Source organism: Anastrepha ludens, chromosome 5 (assembly GCF_028408465.1).
Source record: "Anastrepha ludens isolate Willacy chromosome 5, idAnaLude1.1, whole genome shotgun sequence".
Taxonomy (NCBI): domain Eukaryota; kingdom Metazoa; phylum Arthropoda; class Insecta; order Diptera; family Tephritidae; genus Anastrepha; species Anastrepha ludens.
In genome coordinates, this window is record NC_071501.1 from 43,609,217 (window position 1) to 43,625,177 (window position 15,961).

The following is a 15,961-nucleotide window of genomic DNA, read 5'->3' on the forward strand; positions in this document are numbered from 1 at the left end:
GTAGTTTTATGATTTGTGAGATTTAAACTAATGAAAACGAAGTGCCATGTGTTAAATTGGGAAAGCAAAAATTAATATAAAGTCCCGAAATGCAGTTTGTTTGCGTTTGTATGCGGAAGACGGCGTGGCAAGGAAGTATGTGTGTGTATGTATCAAGGCGAATTTATTACAGGTGACAGCAAACACATATAAGTAAAACCCTACATGTATTTGTTGTTGCGTAATCCACCTTGGTATGTATATAATTTCTTGTGTTAAGTTGCTTTCGCCTACTTTTCCTCTTCACAAACAGGTAATTCCCCTTGCTTTAGCTTGCTTATTAATCTGCTCTTTCGAAACGGCGAATTCGAAAGGTGCAATCTGTTTCTCTATAATAATAATATAATTCTTAGCGTCAAGCTATAATTACACAAGTGAATCAGGTGCGGATTAGATTAAATTTCTGCAGATACCAGAATATAAATGAATATAATTAGTTGCTTATGTGCATTCAAAATCGGGCTGTTGTTGTCTTATGCTTCTATCAATCGTAACCCTAAATAATTGTATAGCAATGATCCCATATGTAAACATAATTTTATTTGAAATGTGATAGCTCTGCTGTGTTCTTCAAATTCCGATTAGGATGCCTGGGTAATCGATAAATAACAAAATTAGCACATCTTCAGATATATTATACGACCGGCAGTGTGTTGATTGGTAGCTGTAATATTTTACTTTTTATTGTTTGCTTACATTTTTAGCACAAAAAATGCCGTACGCAAATCAGCCATCTGTTCAAATCACTGAATTAACCGACGATAATGTAAAATTTGTTCTAGAAGACACTGAATTAAGTGTTGCTAATAGTTTGCGGCGTGTATTTATTGCGGAAACCCCGACACTGGCCATCGACTGGGTACAGCTTGAAGCTAATTCCACTGTACTATCTGATGAATTTCTTGCACATCGTATTGGCCTTATTCCTTTAATATCTGATGAAGTGGTAGAACGGCTTCAATACACTAGAGATTGTATTTGTTTGGACTTTTGTCCCGAGTGTAGTGTGGAATTCACCCTTGACGTTAAATGCACAGAAGAGCAGACTCGTCATGTTACAACCGCTGACTTGAAATCTAGTAACCCAAAAGTATTGCCCGTAACTTCACGGCATTTGAATGAAGAAGATAATGAATATGGTGAAAGTACGGATGAAATTTTAATAATAAAACTACGTCGAGGACAGGAATTGAAGTTGAGAGCTTATGCAAAAAAAGGCTTTGGAAAAGAGCATGCCAAATGGAATCCAACGGCAGGCGTTTGCTTCGAATATGATCCTGACAACGCTATGCGTCATACATTATACCCAAAACCCGATGAATGGCCAAAAAGTGAGCATACCGAATTGGAAGATGATCAGTATGAAGCACCTTATAATTGGGAAGCGAAACCGAATAAATTCTTTTATAATGTAGAGTCAGCTGGAGCTCTTAAGCCCGAAAATATAGTAATAATGGGAGTGCAGGTTTTAAAGAATAAATTGTCAAACCTTCAAACGCAGTTGAGCCACGAAACGCAAAATGATGCACTTGCCGTGTAGAATGGAATTGTAATTATTAGACAAATAAATATATGTACCGATTGAGGAAAACGTAAATTTATTCATTAAATAAATTTTTAATGTTTATATTTGTGGTATGTGCACTGTTTTCATTTTTAGCTTTACTCTCTACAAAATCCGTTGAAAGCGTAGACTTGAATTCAGTACTTTTTTCCGAGTTTGCTCCTTTTGTCTGCTCAGCCAATATTTCAATGGCGGTCTCATATAACTTTTCTTCATCTAGAGGGTTTTGAGTTTTTAAGTTTTGATAAATCTGAATAAAATTTTGAGTTTGTGTTTTACGCCTATAATCTGACAGATTTATTGTTTCATACTGTTTCTCTTTCTTCTGAAACTTTCTGTAAGAAAAAGTGATCTTTAAAGACTCCAATTAAAATGATTAAAAGACTTACGCCCTTGCAATATCTTCTTCGTAAAATATATTTTTAATTTGTTTTTCTGGAGCGGGGCGGTCAAAACGTGGCTCCAGCCTTGGTGGGAAGGCTGCGTACAAGTCATACCAGAGGGGCCTGTCCTCAAATCGCATGGCACCGCCTTTTATCAGCCCTTCCACTCTGTAAGGCATTCATAAAATGTGAACAAACTATTATATTTAAGAACCAACTAATTGACTAAACCTGGTGAATATCGTGCCAATTTTTTCTAATCTACTTTGCGCCATTTGTTGAAATTTTAATGATTCTGGTGCAGAATTGAATTGTGTTGTTAATTAATTGTTATGAAACATCTGATATCTTGACACATGCTGGCTCTAAAATATCGATGACTATTCACCAGTTTTATGGTATGTTCTCACGCCAAGTAATTCGTTCCCTAATTTGTAATTTATTTCTCAATTACCATTCGAATACATAATAATAATGGTAATAGGGCAATCAAATGTACGAGGAAATAATATTCACTGAGCTTGGCTTGGCTTGCTGTGAAAAGCAGCAGATTGTGCAGAGCGCCAGGCATCCGCGAATTCATGGATTTTGATAGAGGAGGAAGTAGAGCGCGTTATGTACCGTGGAATCTGAACTTTGGTGCGTTCACAATTTTACACGCGGCACTTCGTTTTCATTAGTTTCTTAATTTAAAAGGCACAAATTTTCCAATTTCAATAGTAATAAGCTATTCACTGAATATTAAGAAACAAGTATTTTTTCTTCCTTTCGTTTGTTTTAGTAATTCATTTTGTAATATTATATTATTATTATTATAGTTCATGACGTCAGCAAGTTATCAAAATTGCGAAAAATAAATTAGCGGTTTTCGGAAGACTCTACCTTTAGTTTCCGTACGCCGTGATACAAAAGTAACTTTAAATAAAAGTGTGCTTTGCTGCAAAGTATTGCTTAAAATTTTATCAGGTAAACTTCTATATCTGGGTTTTTATTCAGTTTTTCTAGATTGACTGCGATCTTAATTAAGAAATATGTATTGTGTAGTTTTTCTTGATGGCGTCTGATTTTGTAAATATTGTGCCTTTAAGATTTGTGATTGTTAAATTCAATAAATTGTAAAAGTAAGAATTCTAGAAAAACTCTAAATGATTTGCGACTAAGTATACATAAAAGTCCGTATGTGTCTATTCTGTTTTAAGATTGCGAATAAAGAATATGATTTGATTACGATTTCCCCGTTTTGGTGATAAGTTCTTTAACTGATTACGACAGTCTTATTCTTTTTTTTTTTTTTTAATATTATGTACATATTTATCAAATATTATATAGCGAACTAGGTAATCCAAAGAATTAATCCAATATAATTTTTTACAATATCCTTAATATACACGTAAATTAAATGAATACCAATTTTTCAGCTCACACCCAGTATGTTTCGATAACTTTTTATTCATATCGATATTATTTAGTTTATTTCCAAAAAATTTGGCGCTTGTTGACTTTTGCCTGCCGTGTTGTTTATATTTAGAAGCACTGATAATTCAGTAATTTTGGTGTTTGCAGAAATGCTGTTTCTGCGGTGTTATTCGACAAAAATTAGAGATGTCTATCCCCATAGTACTATTAAGGTTTTTCGATATGATGAAGTAGCAGCAAAGTCAAGATGCAAAAATGCAATGAGAGCGCCTGCCTTAACGGAGGGCGGAATTAATACAATAAATGAAAGTAAGGCTACCCAATTAAAAGAAGGGGAAAATTTTGCAGAAAATATTGTGAAAGTACAAATGATTTCTCGGAGTTTACACAAGCAAATATTTAAGACTACATCAAGTGGGACGACTGAAAGAACAGCAAATTATATAGCCGAATTAAAAAAACATGGCATTGATGTGCATAGCACCAGTCATTTACCGGATGTAGATTTGCAACTTCCAAAACTCCATGGCAAGGACATTGAGGAACATTTTTATGTAATTGCTAAAGAGCAAGTAGATTCTTATGAACCATTAATTAATAAATTGGTAACGTGTAAAGCATTGCCTGCGAGACCCCAAAAATGGAGCTTCAACAGTGGATGGACCATTTATGATGCAGTAACAGGAGAAGGACAACCCATTAGTGCCCCCCTTGAGGATGCGTTGATTTTGGATGTAGAAGTTTGTGTATTGGAAGGTGCAGCGCCGACATTGGCTACAGCTGTAGGCACCCAAAACTGGTATTCCTGGGTAAGCCCTGCTCTAACAAACATCTGTACAAATAAACCGAAAAATCGGGTATCGCCCCCAAAACGATATTCGTTAAAAGATCTTATACCATTAGGTAATAACGGCCCCAAGATCATTGTTGGCCACAATGTCTCTTACGATAGGGCCCGACTGCGTGAACAGTATCTAATAGAGGACACGGGAGTGAGATTCTTAGACACAATGTCGTTACATATAAGCGTAAGTGGCATAACAAGTTATCAACGAGCACTTCTAAAATCACAGAAAGAAGCGGATCCCGAAGACGAGATATGGCAATCACAGAGTTCACTAAATAGTTTAGTTGACGTTCATCAATTGTACTGTGGAGGAGAATCTCTTTCGAAAGAGCCTCGTAATATATTCCTGGAAGGTACGCTGTCGGATGTGTCAGACAATTTCCAAATGTTAATGGAATATTGTGCTGGCGATGTTGAAGCTACTTTCAATGTGTTCACCAAGCTTTACCCTCTTTATGCACAAAGATTCCCGCATCCTGCTACGTTAGCTGGTATGTTGGAATTAGGTTCAGCGTATTTACCCGTTAATTCTAATTGGACGCGATACTTAAAAGAGTCAGATTTGGCATATGAGGACTTAAACATTGAAGCTAAGAACCATCTCACAAGGCGAGCTGATAGCGCTTGTAGGCTATTGAAGAATGAGGAATATCGCGAAAATCTTTGGCTTTGGGACGAAGACTGGAGTCTCCAAAAAATAAAGTTGAAAAAAACTAAAAGCTTAAAAAAGAAAGACGTTCACGAGTCTGTGAATGCAGGAAGAGAAGGTAATGTACCCTCGGATAAAGAGTACCAGTTACAAAAAAAATTTCAATACTTATACGATATGAAATCAGTTTTGCCGGCTCGGCGCCCATTACTTCCTGGTTACCCCGCTTGGTATCGCAAGTTGTGTAAGAAATACCCGCAAAATTCAGCATCGAATACTATTGATTGGTCGCCTGGTGCAACAGAAATAGGGACTGGAATGCAAATAGCTCCTAAACTGCTATCCTTATGTTGGGAAGGTTATCCATTGCACTATTTAAGGGAATATGGGTGGGGATTTCTTGTTCCTTTCCGCTCACAGCCATACCCCCCTGTAGAAGTAGAGGACGTTTCATCTAATCCATATCGAATACCAATTCAAAAGCTAATAGCACGATGTCCACTACCTAAAACAATTAAGACAGAATCTCAGGAGATTGATTATGCCATGGGCACACTCGATTATGAGATTGAATCTAAATTAGGAAAAAGAGATTACCGTAAGAAACAACCAAAAGATCACACAAATGGAATTTATAAAGGGGCGGGTATTTGGTGCAAGAAAATATTAGAAGGGTGTTGCTTTTTCTTAAAATTGCCGCATAAAAACGGAAACTCATTTCGTGTGGGAAATCCATTATCGAAAGATTTTCTGAATAAATTTTCGGAAAATGTGCTAAGTAGTGGAGATGCTGTAGAAGGATCGGCGAAACGAGTTATCGATATTGCGCGAATGGTGTCGTATTGGCGTAATAACAGAGACCGTATAATGGGTCAAATGGTTGTATGGCTTAGTAGCGATGAGTTACCTCAAAGTTTAAAAAGTGTGCGAAATATCGTCGACCTAACGGATTATGGAGCAATTTGTCCACAAGTCGTTGCATGTGGTACACTAACGCGAAGAGCAATGGAGCCCACTTGGATGACAGCTTCAAATTCGCAGCGGGAGCGAATAGGCTCTGAGTTACGTTCCATGGTTCAAGCACCGGCCGGCTATCGGTTAGTTGGCGCTGATGTGGATTCGCAGGAGTTGTGGATCGCCTCAGTTTTAGGCGATGCATACGCCTGTGGTATTCATGGAGCCACTCCTCTAGGATGGATGACAATCAGTGGGTCTAAGTCAAATGGTACGGACATGCACTCAATAACGGCCAAAGCTGTAGGCATATCGAGAGACCATGCTAAGGTAATAAATTATGCACGTATTTATGGTGCTGGACAAAATTTCGCCGAAGGCTTACTGAAACAATTCAATCCAACTTTGTCTGATACAGAAGCTAGAAGTAAGTCACAGAAAATGTTTGCTATTACAAAAGGGAAACGAATCTATAAGCTCCGGGAAGAATACCTCGACAAATATGACGATAGAAGGTAACAAGTGATAAGAGCGGTCTCGATCGTCTGGGTTAATTGAATAATGACATTTCGGTTTTTACAGCTATTCCGGTTACGAAGCGTTGAAATTAGCTTCATCTTCTAATCGGGCAGTCAAAGAAATGTTTTTCAACCCTAAATGGGAGGGCGGCACTGAAAGCGCGATGTTTAACAGACTAGAAGAAATTGCTTCAAGCGAATGCCCGAAAACTCCTTTCTTGAGTTGTCGCCTCAGTCGTGCACTTGAAATTAATGGTGGAGATGAGTATCGATTTCTTCCTACACGTATAAACTGGGTAGTACAAAGTGGCGCTGTAGATTTTTTACACCTTATGTTGGTTTGTATGCGATGGCTCATGGGAAAACAAGTACGTTTTAGCTTAAGTTTTCACGATGAAGTGCGATACTTGGTGAAAGAGGAGTTAGCTTACAAAACAGCTTTAGCCCTACACACTACAAATCTTCTAACACGATCATTTTGTTCATCACGTCTTGGACTTTTTGATTTGCCAATGTCTGTAGGCTTCTTTTCATCAGTTGAGGTTGACACCGTTCTAAGGAAAGAGAGCACTATGGATTGTAAAACACCATCCAATCCTCATGGACTTCACATTGGGTATGGAATCCCACCAGGTGAAAGTTTAAATATATATGATGCAATAGCGAAGGCCGGCGGAGGTAATATAGCGCAATGGCCGTGGATAAAATGAAATTTGATTGTGTAATAACGAAATATACCATGAAATGCTGTAAAATATGTTTTTAGTTTTAAGTTACTAATTCGTGGTGCCAAGAAAAGTTGTTTGTAATTGATAATAAACCTATAAATAATTTAAAAAGCATTGTCGAACAAGTTTTTAGAAACGGACACTTTGGATTTTACTACTCATAGACAACTGATTGTTTTTTTTTAAATCTATCATTTATATCAAGGCGCAATTATTCGCTTGATTGTCAGAGTAGATAGTGGTCGGTTGTGCTGCATTGGACGAGCCCTTGACCCACAACGCAGCGTGCTTTATACCTATTAAATCAGCTTGAAAGATGTTGCAGTAGTTAGATAACCATAGATTTAGGTAGTTTAACCGTTGTTAGGTAATCGTAGAGTGGATGCCACTCCCAACGTTATTCAGTCTTGAGCCGTCAGCAAAGGTAGCCTCTGACCCTGGCCCAGCTATCCACAATGTAGAGCGTTTTGTAACTGTTCGCTCAGAACTTGGATATATTTTATTGAAGCCTTTAAGGCAATACCGTTCGCATTATCGTCCCGCATGCAACAGGGCCCTGATAACAGCATCCGGGTAGATGTTGTTGATATTGGTTCTATTCTTCATTATGGAGCAAAAGGAATGAATATGTAAAAGAACTCAAACTCCCTCTTCACATGTTCGTTTACAATTACTCATCTAACACCCCTATCCCTCTGGTTTTACCCAGTCCAAACCACTTACTACATATTTCATAGTCCTATCGTTAGGTGAAATCGATGACGACGACTAATGAACATATTTAAGCATATCTAAGAAAGCGTTCCTTCCCGACAGTCGGTTTTGTTAGATTTATATCCGACCAAGGACTGCCTCATCAGCAGCTTGCTTGAAAATGTATTGGAAAAGTTGTATACTGTTCCTTTTAAGGTCTTCTGGTGGAACAAGTGCAGAATAGCGACTCCTTACCCCGAAAAAAATGGAAAAGTGGGTGTGGTCCGCTCACTATTTCAAGGGTATAGGCGAGAGGTAGAAGATCTTTTTTTCGTAATAACATTAAACAATTTTTGATGACTAATAACCAAGCGTTCCGGTATCGCATGTAGAACCGCGGTAGCTCCAGAACATGCATGTGCAAAGAGTTGGATACTGCGAACTGTAATTTATTTGGGCAATACTGCTGTTTCCGTGGCGCCGCAATTTAATGGCGGATTCTTATAGAACTCGACAAAAGAAAACGAAAACAATATCTCGAAAACTAAGCGAGATATCAAAAAATTTTACCCCTTCATTTCGTTTTCTTTTGTCGAGTTCTATAAGAATCCGCTATAAGATTGCGGCGACACGGAAACAGCACGGTCCCCTTCATTTGACATATTTATGCATGCGAACTTATTTTTCATTAGTGGGTGGAGAATATATAACGATATTCAATTTCAGAATACTTTATAACAATTTCGATTGATCTCGGCTGTGAAAAATGTTGATAAACTGAACAGGCCTGTCCCAACCAAGGTGAATTAATCCCTAGTAGATGACTTCGCTATAACAGCTGACTTGTTTTTTATCTGCGATTTGCTGGTTGGAATGTTAAGGTGCTCTGCCTCTTTATTATAGCTTATTTGTTTTTCTAAATTATTTCTGAAATTTTGGCAATCCAACTGCTAAATTGCAAAAACATTTAAATGTTGTTACTCTATCGAACTCACCTTTCTACGAATTCGCCGTAGCCTCAATCGTCAGATATTTGTAAATTTTTATAGAAGAACTGTGGCAACACTACTTATCTGTCAAAGCGATCCAATTGTTTCGTGAACTATAAAATTCTTTCCATACTATCGTATAAGTGTAGTTTTTGGGACTAATATTAGTCATAACTTGCATTTTTTTCAGCTAATCGTGTAGACGGCCCAGAGTCCGCGATTATCGTTTTATTGTAAATTAAAAAAGTATTGTATATTTCCGAAATTTCCTCTCATATCAGAAATGTCTGAACGTTACACTTTCGGAGGTTCCTTGGCTTCGATAACATGTCACGCCTGGAACAAAGATCGCTCACGTAAATATTTGATTTTCGACTATATTACTTATTTAAACTTGTGCTTTTATTTATTATAGAAATAGCTCTTTCGCCCAACAACAACGAAATTCATATCTATAGTCGGGAGCGCAATGATTGGAAACTTTTAGACGTGTTAAATCAACATGATTTACGCGTAATGGGCATAGATTGGGCCAAAAATACGAACCGAATTGTGAGTTGTGCTGCCGATAGGAACGCATATGTGTGGTCACAAGGCGATGACGGTAAATGGAAGCCAACATTAGTGTTGTTGCGTATAAATCGTGCTGCTACTTGTGTTAAATGGTCACCAGCAGAGAATAAATTTGCTGTTGGCTCAGGGGCCCGATTGATATCGGTGTGCTATTTTGAGTCTGAAAATGATTGGTGGGTATCGAAGCATATAAAGAAGCCAATTCGTTCGACAGTAACTTCATTGGATTGGCATCCTAATAATGTGTTGCTAGTGGCTGGATCAACTGATTATAAAGTAAGAAATTTGTATTTTTCACTTTTACTCATTTTCTTAATTCTTACTCAGCTTGGGCCAGTGTTCCTTGCTACATTTAAATCAAATGTACCAAATTAGGCATGTAAATCAAATTATTATAGAACTCAACTGGTCTTCGAAAATCGAACGTACGACACACGTGTCTACGTTCTAACTTCTTGACGGATTTGTAATAATAATAACATAAGATTCTTTTGGTTCGACATTCCAAAAATAAAACAAAAAATTTAAAAGTGTTATTCACACTTCTCGACTGATCTTGTCTCGTTCCCTCGACAGTCGGTACCGACTACGGTACCGGAACGACCCGGATTTATATTCCGCCAAGGACTGTCACTTCAGCAGCATTCCCCATATATACTGGTATTTATGGGGAATGTTTGTGCTGCTACAACAACAACTGATCTTGGCTAATTTGGCAAACATTTTTATATACATACATATGAATATTTAAAGCAGTAATAAATAAATGTTTTTTAATACATAATATCGTAACTGCGTAAGTGATACTTGTATGCCATAAAACATTTATGATTTTCGTTTTCTCTTACTGATTTAATATCACCATAAACAAAAAATTAGAGGGATTAGGGAAAATTACCCCATATTTAATTTTTATTTTTGGAAAAAAATTCGTTTATTAAAATTATAAATATTTTTAACAAAATAGGTTTACTTAGCTTAATTTTAATAATTGCAAAAAATACAATATTTACATTTTTGTTCAACTTTTACCAAAATGCCTCTGTTTCAATACAATCTATTTATATTTTTTCAGGTTCGCGTATTCTCAGCTTACATTAAAGACATTGAGGATCAACCAACTCCCACCCCCTGGGGAAATCGCATGCCTCTAGGAAATTTAATGGCTGAATTCAAGAATTCCATAAGTTCCGGTGGTGGTTGGATCAATGATGTAAACTTTTCGGCTGATGGTAACAAAATTTGTTGGATAGGCCATGACAGTTGCATTAATATTGCGGATGCAACTAATGGCAATGTAGTTGTGCGTTGCAAAACACAATACTTGCCATTCCTTTCCTGCGTATGGATATCGCCAGTTTCTATAGTTGTGGCTGGCCATAGCTGTGTTCCTCTGGTGTATACTTTGGTTGAAAACTCAAAATTGGTGCTAACTGCAAAGTTGGATAAATCTCAGAAAAAAGAAACTAGCGGTATATCCGCCATGCGCATTTTCCAATCGTTGGATCGTAATTTAAGAACTGAAAATTCTGACACCAATGTTGATTCCATGCATCAAAACGCCATAACTTGTATTCGCTTGTATGCCGGCGATAAGGAAAATGGCAGAAAAATCAGCACATCTGCTGTTGATGGTCAACTTGTTATTTGGGATCTCGATAATGGGCTAAATAATTCCATGAATAACTTGAAAATCTAAGCTTTAAAAGCCAAAATATATTCCATATGTACTTTTGTTCAAAATATATTAACTTTCCTAATATATGTATATATAACATCTTTTGCATTGAAAATAGAAGGCTGTAAGTATTGTTAGTCGTATAGATTGCACGCGACGTTATAATCATCTAAGGTGTTTTAAAATACACAATAACTGCCTACTTATTTGTTCAACGAACAAACTGACGGCAATTCGGAGAACGCAGTCTAGACTTCTATATTTGCTATGTCGTAAGGAGAAAAGAGGCACTCTTTGCTATCCTCGGATTTGTGCTGTAATTCGTTTCTGGCTAAAAATGTTACCGAAAACGAGCTGACGTGTGCTGAATTTCACTGATGAACATTAAAGCGAAGCTATGGTTATGCGAAATTAGTAAAAAAATTTCAGAAATCATTAGAAACATATTTGTCGCTGCAATTTGAAAACTTCTATTATTTTCAGTAGACTCATCAGCGATTACCTTTTCGAAAAATGCATCTATGGTATCATCATTATGAAATCGACATACAATATATATATTGAAAAACACAGCATGCGTTAATAGTTTTAAAACTTTCTGTCTGGTATATGGCAAAACTGTGCGCCAACGTAAACGACTACCTCGCCTGCCTTTCACGCTTCTTCACTGCGAGGAACCTACAACTTTCCCCCACGGAGTCCACGGCGACCCTCTTTACCACCTGGACAAAGGAGGTCATACTGTAAAACTCGATGACGCACCAATTCCGACTGTTAATAACCCCAAAATCTTGGGAGATATCTTCGACAGTTTGCTCTCCTTCTCAGCGCACACAGCCGTTATTGCCACTAAAGTCCGAAATCGCAACAAGATCCTCAAATCGCTTGCCGGCAGCACTTGGGTCAAAGACAAAGAATTATTGCTATCGACATTGAAGGCAATAGGCCGGTCGGTTGTAAACTACGTTGCGCCTGTCTGGTTGCCTGGAACCAGTGATTCGCAGTGGACGAAGCTGCAGACTTGCCAAAACACTGCCATTAGGACTGCGACAGGACGTCTTTTGATGTCCCCACTTCAATATCTACACGACGAGGCACATATGCTCCCTGTAAAGGAACACAATAAACTGCTCAGCAAGAAGTTCCTGTTGGGGTGTTACCGCAGGTCCCACCAGTGCAGACACCTGCTTGATCCTGATCCGCCTCCCAGGCACGTCAGGAGGCACCTCCTCAAATACGCGGTCGAGATCCAGGACAAAACAGACCGGCAATTACTGGATCGGACAGTGTACATACAGACAATTAACGACAGTCATCGGGAGCCTCTTACCACCTTCCTAAAATCTCGACCCCCGAATGCCGTCATCGGAGTCCAACCACCACCCATTGCAGACGAAGAACTCCAACTTTGCCGAGAGTCCCGCGTAACATTGGGACACTAACCACCATTTCACATGCCCCATCAAAGCAACTCATCTAACACCCCTCTTTCTCTGGACCCAGATTTTTTAATCATTTCCTGGTCGCGTAATCTCCAGTTTTGAAGGTTTGGCAGGGTCTGCAAAATCGACCGATTTAGCCATCCCAGACTTTTTTCTTTGGGGCTACTTGGAGGGGGAAATCGACAGGAATGCAAACAGTTATCAGCGGAAATCTTGCGGAAGGTCATGGAAAATGCGATAAAACGGGCACCAATGTGTATCAAAACTAGCGGCAGCCACTTGACGGATATTATCTTTCGCAACAGAAAAAATTGTAAAGGTCCAAATAAAGATTTCCATCCCTCTAAATATTTTTTTATATACATAGCGAAAAGTTTATTCAAAATTGGATGATTAATTTTGCACCTAATATCGAATTTTGTTTTAAAATTGGTAAAACGTCTCTGGCGATGATTGTCTATCTCGTGCCAGAGTTCATGAGTGGCTTACACGTTTCAGAGATGGTTGTGAGGACATAAATGGCAACAAACATACGGACTGAAATCAGTAATCATGGAAAGCTCCATCGAAATTGTTCGTAAATTTATTAAAACTGATCCGAAATCATTGTTGAAATTCATGGAATCGGAGTGGAATATCTCCAAAACATCGATTTATCGCATTCTAACTGATCATTTGGACTTACGAAAGGTCTGTGCACGTTTAGTTCCGCACAAGTTAACTGAGGACCAAAAATTGCTCAGAATTCAACATTCGAAAGACCTCATTAAAGAGGCGAGAAAAGACGAGAACTTCCTTTATAACATTGTAACTGGTGATGAATCGTGGTGTTCCCAATATGGACCTGAAACTAAACGTCAAAATGCCCAATGGAAGGCCCCAGACGAGCCATCACCCAAAAAATCGCGTTTGGAGAAGTCAAAAATCAAGTCGATGCTCATTTGGTTTTCCGGTTCCAAGGGAATTGTCCACAAGAAGCTTGTGCCAACGAACCAAACCGTCAATGCAATTTTCTATCTTGGCGTTTTGAAGCGTTTGTTGCTGCCGCTTATTGCATGACAATGCACCATCTCAGCGATCCACTCTTGTGACTGATTTGTTTGAAAGGAAAACGTTTTGCGTCCGTTGAGGTCATCCAAAAGGCTTGTACCGACATCCTGAAGGGCATTCCGGTCAAAGACCTGAAACACTCTTTCGAAAAGCTTTTAAATAGCACAAAACAGTGTATCGCGGCCAGAGGGGACTATTTTGAATAAATAAACTCGAAGTTATCAGAACAAGGCCCTGCCCTTCTCAGTCTTGTTTATTTTGGACTTCACCTTGCATGATTGACATGTAAACTTCCATCTCCTCCATGTGCAATGGCAAACCAAAAATGTAAAAAGGACAATACCTGTGCAGTCGGCTGTTTGGTGGTTTGGCTCGAATTTTAGTTGTGATTGTTCTCAATTCAGAAATTAATTTAATAACAAGTTTTATTTGTACTTAAAAATATGTAAATTAATTTTTTGTAATAAATAACTGCCCATTAAGAGTTACAACGACATGTTTTTAAATAAATATTAAAGTGAATTCCTGTGGTTCTTCAACATATCCTACTTGTTTCTTATGCTGCTATATTTGTTGCAAGCAAAGATTACGTGAGCGTAATTTTCAATAGTATCGTATCCTTCACAATGGTTTATTTTGACTATTTAAATTTTGTGTAGGTATGCTTTGTCGATGACCAATGAACATAGTATCATAAGTACGACCGTTTCCTTGAAGTTAACTCTGTGTAGTCGCTGTCATATTCTATTATAACTTTGGGCAGGCAGTTCCTGTATTGGTGGTCCCTCGCCCCGCACTTGAAATATGAGCCCTGTTCACACATTTTCTCCTTTCTATCGCTAGAGTAGTGACCAAGTTTGGAGAAATTGTAACACTTTATTTGGCCCTCGATGCCACCAGCGAAGGAAAGCCTCCGCTTGTTCTCGACTGCCGCTCTCAGTTGTTCATACCGTGGAAGTAACTTTTTTAATTTTTGTTCTTGATTTGATTCTTGTTGATTCAATAATGAGCGCAACGTGCTCGTATTCTTCGATGAGCGCGAATTTAGCTATGGAAAGCACGTAGCGTCACAGTATCTGCAGTTTCTCCCACGCGTTTTAAATTGGTTAACTACTTCCTACGCGCTGAGATGTTTTTTGAACTCATCTACGAGTTTAGCTTTCAACTCGGTCCACGTGTTAATGAGGCTAATTCTTAAAAAAAATTTGGTGCTTCCAAAAATAATTTTGGATTCTTCGTGACAACGGAACGCTTAACGTGTTCCGCGATCCACTTTTCAACGTTAATTTCATTGCCGCCACTGAAGTTCGGAAGGCTTTCTTCAATTTCGTTTAGATTAATCGGAAAGGTGTGGTTTGGCTTCTTTTGAGTACGTAGATTTAATATACGCAACCGTTTTCTAAACGTGCTTCCATCGTCGTTTGTTCGTCATTGTCATTTGAACGGTTTTTGTGATCCGCAAGGCATGCGTTGGCGTTCGCTATTTCCTGGCTACACATCTTCGTCGTTTTTGCTTCTTTGCTCTGCAGCGCCGTCTCCTACTCACTTGTTTCACCACCTTTGTGGCAGTTCCACGATGGGTATAGGATATCCTAAGTGTGGACAGCCTACTGATGGTCAATAGCTTTGTGAACTGCGCCCTACTAGTCCACTCGCTTTGTATGTTGCCCACAACGTATCTTTGTGTTGGCTTCAAGTTCTGTCGGCTAGCTATTTAAAGACTGTTGCAGTCCTGTACTTTAGTTATGATTGTCGTAATGTGTGAAGAGAAGGAGAGGAAGTTGTTGAAAGTAACAATTAAGCCTCTGTCGGGGCTTCATACGGGAGTTAAAGCGGAATGTAGGTTGTGTTCTTAGCTAAAAGAATGGGTGTTAGCGGTGATCTCTTGAGCTTTAGTTTGCTCTACGCATAGCCGTGGGGGCTATTGGTTCCAAGGGGCGAAGACCACAAGGAGCCGTATACTCAATGTGTCTTCACAATAGGTCTTCCGATGGTTCCGCCCGTTATAATAAGTGCATTTAACCCTACTAAAGTTCAGATGGAGACTACACTGGCAAATGCCAGTAATACCAGAGTTGTCACTGTCAAATTAACATAATATATGATTAAACAAACACCACTATGTGGACCCTGTATATACATACATATGTATATGTGTCAAAATCATGGTGAAGAATTTAGCTGCTCAGTCAGGAGACCATTGTACTACACCCGGATAGATTTCAGTAGAAGGAATAGAGATAGGAAAGATAAAATGTGGGTGCTAAGACGGAAAATTAGTTTAAGGCCACTCTTCCACAAATCTCTTGGAATCATTGATGAATCGTAAGAAATCCGGAAGAGGAGAAGTATGAACTTTATCCATACTCAGTATATTGCAACTTAAATAATATCCTAAGTCTGATTCTGGAAAACGCCGGACAGCTGCAGAGAAAATG

At 38.5% G+C, this 15,961-nt stretch overlaps 4 protein-coding genes across 4 annotated transcripts; 3 read left to right on the plus strand and 1 right to left on the minus strand.

Annotated features, from left to right (window-relative positions):
• The first annotated feature begins 659 nt into the window (after nucleotides 1-659).
• On the plus strand, nucleotides 660-1,677 carry LOC128862815 (DNA-directed RNA polymerase II subunit RPB3). The gene has a single exon (XM_054101570.1). It carries the CDS (start codon nucleotides 752-754, stop codon nucleotides 1,577-1,579), a length of 828 nt encoding a protein of 275 aa, XP_053957545.1. The 5' UTR covers nucleotides 660-751; the 3' UTR covers nucleotides 1,580-1,677.
• On the minus strand, nucleotides 1,609-2,361 carry LOC128862816 (probable 28S ribosomal protein S23, mitochondrial). Its single transcript, XM_054101571.1, has 3 exons — nucleotides 2,218-2,361; nucleotides 1,993-2,154; nucleotides 1,609-1,938 (listed from the first exon to the last, which is right to left on the minus strand). Exons 1-3 carry the CDS (start codon nucleotides 2,259-2,261, stop codon nucleotides 1,638-1,640), a joined length of 507 nt encoding a protein of 168 aa, XP_053957546.1. The 5' UTR covers nucleotides 2,262-2,361; the 3' UTR covers nucleotides 1,609-1,637.
• Nucleotides 2,362-3,470: 1,109 nt separating this feature from the next.
• Nucleotides 3,471-7,222, plus strand: LOC128863748 (DNA polymerase subunit gamma-1, mitochondrial). The gene is made up of 2 exons (XM_054103065.1): nucleotides 3,471-6,367; nucleotides 6,435-7,222. Exons 1-2 carry the CDS (start codon nucleotides 3,552-3,554, stop codon nucleotides 7,078-7,080), a joined length of 3,462 nt encoding a protein of 1,153 aa, XP_053959040.1. The 5' UTR covers nucleotides 3,471-3,551; the 3' UTR covers nucleotides 7,081-7,222.
• A 1,638-nt stretch (nucleotides 7,223-8,860) lies between these two features.
• On the plus strand, nucleotides 8,861-11,121 carry LOC128863880 (actin-related protein 2/3 complex subunit 1A-B). The gene is made up of 3 exons (XM_054103283.1): nucleotides 8,861-9,136; nucleotides 9,196-9,629; nucleotides 10,429-11,121. The coding sequence occupies exons 1-3, from the start codon at nucleotides 9,064-9,066 to the stop codon at nucleotides 11,050-11,052; spliced, it is 1,131 nt and encodes a 376-aa protein (XP_053959258.1). The 5' UTR covers nucleotides 8,861-9,063; the 3' UTR covers nucleotides 11,053-11,121.
• Nucleotides 11,122-15,961: the final 4,840 nt, after the last annotated feature.